General features: G+C 36.1%; 1 protein-coding gene across 1 annotated transcript; it reads left to right on the forward strand.

The window, feature by feature from the left end:
* The first annotated feature begins 7,676 nt into the window (after window positions 1-7,676).
* Window positions 7,677-8,633, forward strand: LOC116907365 (olfactory receptor 143-like). Its single transcript, XM_032910316.1, has one exon. The coding sequence runs from the start codon at window positions 7,683-7,685 to the stop codon at window positions 8,631-8,633; it is 951 nt and encodes a 316-aa protein (XP_032766207.1). The 5' UTR covers window positions 7,677-7,682.
* The last annotated feature ends 1,322 nt before the right edge of the window (window positions 8,634-9,955 follow it).

Here is a 9,955-nt window from a genome sequence, read left to right on the forward strand (position 1 = left end):
CTTGGTTTTCTTTATTGATTCTACTTCCATTTGCACATTCTGAATAGCTTTTTTCATTTCCTTCCCATTTTGTTGGTGTTATCCTTGATTTCCATGAGTTATTATTTTTCTCCCTTAATGGGCTCTATTATATTCATGTAGGCTGCTTAATACTTCCCCCACTTGGACTCAAACCATGTTAGAATATTTGGAGCCTGTTCTGGTAAGGGTTTTGGTAAAGACATATTTTCTTTACTGTTATTGATTGTGTTTTTATACTGTCATCTAGATATATGTAATTGAGATGGTTATAAGTATAGGTGATGATATCTTGTTTTGTCTTTTTGGGTGAGTGTTTTCTCTTTGGTTTCAATTTTTTCTCAAGTATTTAGGAAAATGTGGTGGCTGTGTCTTGTCTGGTGGGTAATTTTTGTGATCAGGAAATGTGTGGATACTGGAGTTTCCAAGTAGAATGTGCTTCTGTGGTTGGTGAGTTAACATTAGAAATAGGATGGACTAGGAGTTTGGGTAGGCTCACAGGAGTTATGAAAGCAGAGACTTGCATACAACATGATTATTTTGTCTCCTTGAAATCCAGAAAGATAGGGAAGTGAAGTCACCACAGAATGATAGGAAAAAACTCATCAAATAAAACATCTACTTATAGAAAATTGCAATTTTAAACATTTAAGCATCAAGCAAAAGAGCAGCCAGTTTCATAAAAGAAAAAAAACAAAACAAAACATTAGTAGGACTAAAATCACACCTTGACCATCTCACAGTGATGGAAGGTGACTTCAATACCTTTTTTCACCAATAGAGAGAGATCATACAGATAGAAAGCTGAACCGTGAAATGCAGTAATTAACTGAAATCACAAGTCAAATGGACATTTCAAGAAAACACAGAAAATGTATTTTATTTGCAGAAGCATCTTGAACTTGCTTCAAAATACACCACGTAACTGGATGCAAAACAAGTTTCATCCAAATAAGAAAACTGAAATAACACCCTGAATCCTACTTTGACCACCATGGATCAAACCTGGATATCAACAACAAGAGAAATAACAAAAAGCATACAAAGTCATGGATACTGAACAACTCACTGATGAATGAAAGGTGAGTCAATACAGAAATAAGAAATTTTAAAATGTTTTAGAATTGAATGAAAATAAAATTAAAGAAACAAACAAACTCAAACCCATTAGACACAATTTAAGAGGTTGGTTCACACTTAGGAAAGCAATCTGGGAGTTCCTCAGAAAATTGGAATAAATCTACCTGAACACCTAGCTATCTTGAGCATATACCCAAAAGATGCCCCACCATTTACATGTTCCACTATGTTCATAGTGGTCATATTTGTTATAGTTAGATCTGGAAACAACTCAGTTGTCCCGCAATGGAAGAAAGGATTCGGAAAAATTGGTTCATTTACAAATGGAATGCTACTCAGCTATTAGGAATGAAGAGATCCTGAGTTTTGCAGACAAATGGATGGAACTAGAAAATATCATTCTGAATGAGGTAACTCAGACCCCAAAGGACATGCACACTATGTACTCACTAAAAAGTGGCTATTAGCCAAAAAAGTACAGAATACCCAGGACACAACCCACAGTACTCAAAGTTAACAAGATAAAGGACCTTTAATGCCACTTGGGAAGGAGAAGAAAGCAGTAAAGGGGATATAGGGAGGAAGGGACCTAGGTGGGAGAGGGGACCAGAAGAGGAATGGGGGAACATCATCAAGCAATGAGGGGTGGGGGAAACAGAACTGAAGCCCTGAGGGCCAGCAGAAACAGGCAACCTCAGGAAATAGTGGAACCCTTGAGAATGTACTAGAGACCTGGGAGGTGAGAGGCTCTCAGGACTCAAAGATAAGGACCTTGGATGAAGTGCTCTACAGTGGCACTTGTAGAGTTCATCTCTAGCAGAGGGACAGGACATTAAATGAAGTTATGGGGTTGCCATCCCACAGTCAAAAATTTGTACCCAGATTTGTTCCAGTCTGAAGGAGCTGCAGGGTCAAAAATGGAGAAGAGCATGAGAGAAATGAAGTCCAGTTAAGGGCCAAATTAGAATCCACCTCAAGAGGAGTTCTGGGAACCTGACACTGTTACTAATTCTGTGGTGTGCTTGCAGACCGGAGTCTAGCATGGCTGTCCTAGGAGAGGTCCAAAAAACAGCTGAAAGAGTCAGATGCAGATTCTTACACCCAACCAATGGGCAGATGCCAGGGACCCCTGTGGTTGAATTGGGGAACAGCTGGAAGAAGCTGAGGAGGAGGAAAACCCCAGGGGAAGACCAACACTCTCAACTGACCTGGACTCCCGAGATCTCTCAGACCCTAAGACACCAACCAGGTAGCATACACCAGCTGATATGAAGCTCCTGACACATATACAGCAGAGGACTGCCTGGTATAGCCTCAATGAGTAAAGATGCCCCTATCCTTGGAATGACTTGAAAGGAGTCGGGAGGCCTGGTGGTTTGGGGGGAGTGGAGACATCCCCTTGCAGACAGAGTTTGGGTGGGAGGATGTATGGGATGAAGAACATTCAGAGGGCGGACCAGGAGGGGGATGAAGTTTGCACTGTAAAAGGGGATTAATGAATAAAGATAAGTAAGTAAGTAAGAAAATAAATAAATAAATGGGGTTGGTTCATACTAGCACATGAATACATAATATTGGAGATCTCATGTCAGAAACTTAGTGGCAAATGTGAAGTGTCTTTTTTTTTTAAAGTAAAAGAATGCAGAAGTAGTAGAAGACAAGATATAATCAAATATAGAGTGATAAGGGTATAGGGAATCTCTGTTTAACGTGCAAATGTTTTAGTTTTTTTTTTTTAAATAAAGAGGTTTTGAAGATTATTTTGTTTCTTTTTTCCTTACAGGAAGCAGAGGTAGAGAGGTATATGGGTGGGAGAAGAGGGGAGCGAAAAGGGGAACAGAATCAGGTATGGGAAGAGGCAAGAGAGAAGTACAGAATACCAGGAGAATTAATAGAAATATGTAGCAGTGGGGCATGTGGAACAGGGCATAGAACCACTAGAATGTCCCAGACTCCATGGATGTAAGAGGCTCCCAGGAGCTAATGAAGATTACCTTAGCCAAAATTCCCAACAGCAGGGAGATAGAATTTCCAATAGATAGAAAAGGCCCCCATTTGAGGTATGGGGCCACCCAAATATTTCAACATTTTTAACCAGAATCCTTCCTGTCTATAAGAAATTCAGGGACAAAAATGGAGCAAAGGCTGAAGAAAAGACCACCTTGGGATCTATTTCATCCACAGACACTAGATCCAGACACTGTTGTTGATGGTAAGATGTGCTTGGAAACAAGAGCCCTGGTATGGCTATCCTCTGAGAGGTTATGTCAGCACCTGACTAAGACAGATGCATGTACTCACAGCCACTCATTGGACTGAGACCAGGGACCCCAATGGAAGAGTTAAGGGTAGGACTGAAGGAGCTGAAGGAGATTGCAACCCCATAGGAAGAATAAGAGTATCAACTAGCCAGACCCAACAGGGCTCCCAGAGACTAAACAACCAACCAAAGTGTATACATGGGTGGGTCCATGTCTCCAGCTATATATGTAGCAGAGGATTGCCTTATCTGGCATCAATGGGAGGGGAGATACTTGGTCCTATGGAGGATTGATGCTTAAGATAAGGGGGATGCTAGAGAAATGAGGTGGGTGTGGGTGGAGGGGTGGGTGAACACCCTTTTAAATACAAATGGGTGGGGAGGTTCATGGAGTAGAGACATGGAGGGGGGACAACATTTGAAATGTAAACAAATAAAATAATTAAAAATGGAATAAAATGGTTTTGGAGATAGATAGTAGATTAGCTACTTTTTCGTTGCTGTGATAAAATACCATGCTCCACATAGCTTATAGAAGGTAGAATTTATCTTAGCTTATGGTTCTAGAGGTTGAGTGTTCATAATGGTGGGGACAACATGGAAAGACATCAAGTGCCACATTAGGAGCAGGAAACTGAAATCTTATATCTTAACCTACAAGAATAAAACAAAAAGAACGAACTAAACAAGGATTTAAGTCCACTCCAAGGGATGTAATGCTTTCAAAAAGGACACACCGCTTATCTACTCAAAACAGTGTTATCAACTCTGGACCACATGTTCAAATGCCTGCAACTAAGGGGGACATTTCTCACTTAAAACTTCAGACACCCCTCATTTCAAGTAAGTTAATTCAGGAACTTATGCTGCAAGTCATATTATATCTAGGATGAAGAATGAAGAGAATGAACATGTCCTGGCTTGCTTGCTTACTCTCTTTGAGTTTTTTTCTCATTCACACTATTTGGGATGCTTACTGAATAGTGCTGCCCAAAATAGGTTGTGACTTACTGTATTAAAATACTATAAAGACAGTCCATAATAGACATGCCCACTGGCCAACCTGATCTGGAAGTTCTTCCTTAAGACTTCCTTCTCAGATAACTCTAGGCTGTGCTACTTGAAAGTTAAAACTAGGGAACACACAGGTGCATATGAGCAAAATACATTGTATGCATATGTTTTTGAAAAGGTAAGACAATCAACTTAAAACACAAAAACAAAACTTTATAATGTAATTAAAGGTATTCATTGTAAATAACTCTCATAATTGGTATTATGAAACTTTTATGATTTGTATCTTATGTGTATTTTACACCTAAAATGTGAAAATTAGCATTGCATATGCCATCCATTTATTAAAATGTCAAACTCATGATGAATGTTCTAAAAATTATGCATTACATCAATCTTTTATCTTTGTCATTATGCACATTTAAAAATATGGAGAATTAAAATTTAATTTTTCTTCTTTAAAACTACTGTAATTTCTTTTTTGTTTTCAATTTGTTAATACGATGAGAGCTTCTTGGAGCTTTTCTCCCTGAAAGTTGTGTTAAGTGAATCGAATATATTTACCAAACTCTACTGGACCTGAAACTGGTAAGAACATGTAAAGAGATATAGTAAATTTTTTATTATTGCAATACCATGTAAGTAAAATTAACCAATATGAAATATAAATCATCTGAGTGATCACTTTTGCAAACTGTGGTTGCTCTCCTGTAAGTAGAGTTTGAATTTCTTTTCTCCAAAGATGTACATTTAAGTTTTAATTGGCCCCAGGAAATTAAACCATATTGGGAATACATATACATAAAATATTAAAAAGAACAATATTTTCAAGAGTCAAATGAGTTGTGAAAATATTGTGGTTATATACACAGAGGAAAAGTCACAGAATCTGAATACTGTGTAAGGAAAAAAAATGGAACTATTCCTTAAGACAAAATGTTTACATTATTTAGTTTATCGCGTAAAATCTGTAGCTTTGTAGGATTACAAAAGACAAAAACATAAAATATAAAAAATCAGCCCTATCAATAAGCCAATTATTTAGTAACAGCCTTTGTAGGAACTGGTCATGAAATCAAGACTTAACAACAACCATAACAGCAATGACAACAACAGCAACGACAACAAAATTATCTTAGAAGTGTTCTTCAGAAAGCATCTTTTCTAATCTATGCAGACAGTCAGTTGAGTTAATTTTAATCCCTACTTAAAGGGTCTTTACACTAAGTAGATATTTATGACATGAAAGGAGCCTATAACTTGTTAGGGATTTTAAATTAGTGTGATTGAATAAACTGAGATTTCCCCACAATTATGTAACAGATGAACATATTTTAGATGCACATGTCAGCACAGATAATACTTGTCTTTTTATATTTATTAAAGTCAAAGAAATAGAAAGTAGAATCATGATTACCATAGGAGTGGAGTACACTAGATAGGATCAGGGTTACGGTAACCCCAGGATAATTTCTCAGTTAGGAGACATATACAAATTATATAGTCTATGACTATGTGATGTAATACTCCAAATTTGCTTAAAAAATTCTACACCCATAAATTATGAAAAACATATGTTGATGAATAGATTTAGTCACTTTTCCTGCCTCACATAATATATCCTGTTTATGGTTTTCTCTTTTTTCTTTTTTTGTTCCTCTTAGTTCCTCCCTTTTTTCCTGTTTGGATCCTCTCACTTTATAATGTATACCTGTGTACTGTATCCTATAGCCAAATAGAATTTTCTCAGTTGTAATTAAAGGTAAGCTAAGCAAAAGTTTTTATTTATAATAATTTTATATAGTGATTGTAAAGGGATTTATAGATTTAACTCTTAAATTTTTAATCAAGAATTTCCAAGTAGCTGTTTCTACCACAAAGCATGATGTGGTAAATTTGTTTATAAGCAAACTTCTAATTAATAACAATGGATACATTATTTTGAAAATAATACAATGTAAAAAATAATTTATCCAGGAGGGATACATTTTTAAATAAGTGGACAAAATGAATATATCATTTTAAGGCGTTCCACCTTCAGACAGAACAAATATTACCAAGGACATGGTAATGTCTCTTAAGCTTAGGAGATAGAACTATTAACATTTTTAGTTATGTTCCTTAAATTGTTAGTTTTAAAACATTTGCTGCTTTATACAACTCATGTTCCTCCTCTTTTTCCGAGTCTGTTTTATAGGCATACATAAGAATATGCAGGTATAATTATAAATAATGAAAGGTCATGGAAGTCTAGGAAGTGGAGAAGTGAGCATAAACTCAGGCTGATTTGAGAGATTGTTTCTATCTTTTCAATGTCTTTGTAGAATTGTTTTTGTACAGTATTAAAAAAAACTAGTCCAATGTACATAACTACTATCAGAGATACCCATAGGAAAGTTACAAATGACAGGTAAGCATGTCCCTGTTCATTCTTCTGGTAGAGTTGTACAAAGCGTAGAGGAGGAAGATAAAGAGGAAAGCTCACCACTCTGTAAAGGGGACTAGGAATTCCTAGTGGGAAATCATAATCTAGTAAAACTTTTGAATCTTAAAAGATTCAAAATTAGTTCCGTTGCACTGAACACAGCACAAAATTACTAATTAAGGTTCTCCAGGCACACAGCTAGCAGGGAAGTAGTCATAAAGAAGAGAATAATTGTTTGTGATCCTAATGATTTTTCTCAGAAATCTTGGCCTTGAAATAGGTATTCTCATTTGAGTCAAGCAATCCTTTGGAGACTTAGGTAAGATTGTTATTTTATTTTGTGTATGTGAAAATACATTTGCCAAGAAACTCTCAAATGAAAAGTCCCTGTGTACCTATTCTATGAGTTCATAAACAAATTAGTGGTGCTGTTTATAATATTCTTTATTGTTGGATACTTGGCCCTCTCAGTACCATAGAGAGGGAGGCTCTAAGAGCTCCAAAATAAAAGAAGGATCCAGGAGAACAAATGTATGCATAAAATCATCTTTGACTTGGATATAAATCTTAAAACTCGAAGGTATTTAAATTATAAATACTGCATAAAAGTTCTTATACATCGACAAAAGAAAGAGATGAAATACTAATACTATTAGTTTTAATACTTATTTATATGTTTATTTGCATGCTTTCTGGACATATATACATATTATAGTTAGTATAGAGATGAAATTGAGGCTCATGTGAAATTAAAGTGAGTTTCTGGGGATCTTTCTATAGCTTGCTATGTATTCCTTCAACCTAAGCTTGTAAAACAATAATTTTAACTTATCATTCTGGAGTCAAACATAACTTGTTTGGTAGTGTCACCTTCTGTTCTTACAGATGCTACACAGGAAGCAAATAATTATGGAGAATGACTCTTTTATGCCTGAATTTATTCTTATGGGACTGACAGACCAACCTGCGCTTCAGTTGCCCCTGTTTGCTCTGTTTTTGATGAACTACACAGCCACCATGCTGGGAAACTTGAGCTTAATGGGTCTCATTTTCTTGAATTCAAACCTTCACACCCCGATGTACTTTTTCATCTTCAATTTGTCCTTCATTGATTTTTGTTACTCATTTGTCTTTACCCCCAAAATGCTGATAAGTTTCTTTTTAGAGAAGAACACCATCTCCTTCAGAGGATGCATGACTCAGCTGTTCTTCTTCTGCTTTTTTGTGAACTCTGAGAGTTATGTGTTGACAGCCATGGCTTATGACCGCTATGTGGCCATCTGTAAGCCTTTACTGTACAAGGCTATCATGCTACCTAGGATCTGTTGTCTTCTGATGCTTGTTTCATATTTGATAGGGTTTGTTTGTGCCATGATCCTCACAGGCTTAATGCTTATGCTCAATTTTTGTAATAACAGCATCATCAATCACTACATGTGTGACATCTTCCCTGTCATTCGGATCTCCTGCAGTAACACCTATGTCAATGAGCTTGTGAGCTCTGCTGTGGTGGGAACAGGTATCATTTTATGTAGCCTCCTTATCTTAATGTCTTATACTATGATCCTTTTCAATATCCTTCATATGTCCTCAGGTAGGGGTTGGTTCAAAGCCTTGGGCACTTGTGGGTCTCACATCATAACTGTTAGTCTGTTCTATGGATCTGGGTTGCTTGCTTATGCCAAGCCATCATCTGCTGAGACTGTGGGCCAGGGCAAATTTTTTTCAGTGTTTTATACATTTCTCGTACCCATGTTGAATCCACTCATTTATAGTCTCCAGAACAAAGATGTCAAAATTGCTGTGAAGAAAACGTTGAAGAGAATCACAAGTTAATTGTACCAGTGTGCTTCACATAGCCCTGTTCCCAAGGGATTGCTATATCTTTTTATTTCCCAACCTTTATTTTTCTGCTTCTCCTTATATTTCTACAAAGTCATCATGATTTCTACTATGTATTTTTTTTCTTCTCGTTATGATTTATAAGTATGCGCGTGCTTGTTTGTGGACTTGGTATACTTAGATTTATGCTGATTTTGTGCTATGTAATCTCACATATGTATTCTTCGCAATTCATTTCTTTCTGACTTTTGGAAACTATATTTATTACTTTTCCCTTATTTGAAGGTACTATGACCTGCTGATATAAAGGAAATGATGAGAAAAATTGTAGGCTTGGAATAATTCCCAAACTTTTAGTTATTATCCAGTCTCTTTTTGAGAATGATTTATATTCCAGGCTTTTAACCTCAAAGATGCTATTGACATCTGTAATTTTTTGTAATAAGATTTTATTTTTATAGATATTAGAGTATGTATTAGGGCTATTTCTCTGCCCAATATTTGACATCTTTCATTTCTGATAATACATGTTAAAGTTTAAGTTATTTTCTGTGTTGCTTCAAAAGGATACTATGTTTTAAAAAACAACAACAACAACAACAGATGAGGATACTTATTTCTGAAAAATAAAACCTGTTTAATTCTTAGGGGTATAGTTAATAGATTGTCTTGCTCGAGGTTTTAATTAAGAAAAGATTTATTCCATGAAAATCTCTACTTCTCGTTATCTATCTATCTATCTATCTATCTATCTATCTATCTATCTATCTATCTACCTACCTACCTCTATCATCTATCTATCTATCTATCTATCTATCTATCTATCTATCTATCTATCTATCTATCTATCTATCTATCTACGTTATGTAGTTTAATAAATGCCTATATGACTTTTGTGAGGCTGGACAATGGCTGATGCAGATACCAATTCAGTACCTTATGTATCTTATGAAGAAACGAATTGGGGGCAGGAATAGTAGAGATGGCTTAGTGAATAAAGGTTTATGCTCTTCTTGCAGAAGACTCAGGCTTAGTCTTCAGCACCCACATCACAACTCATCACAACTTCCTGTAAAGTCAGCTCAAGGGGGCTCAATGCCTTCTTTGGGCCTCAATGTATGCCAGGCATGTAATTGTCACACACATATAAGTTCAAGCACAAGCACTCATACACTCTTTTTTAAAAAATGACTTAAAAGTAAAGAAGGAAACATATAGAAACAACACAGAATTCTAAAGAAATTCAGGAGAATTGTTCCCAAAGATTGCAAGTTATAGGAACGTAAGAGAATATGAACTATCACAAAGATTGGGAG

This window comes from Rattus rattus, chromosome 8 (assembly GCF_011064425.1).
Source record: "Rattus rattus isolate New Zealand chromosome 8, Rrattus_CSIRO_v1, whole genome shotgun sequence".
Taxonomy (NCBI): Eukaryota; Metazoa; Chordata; class Mammalia; order Rodentia; family Muridae; genus Rattus; species Rattus rattus.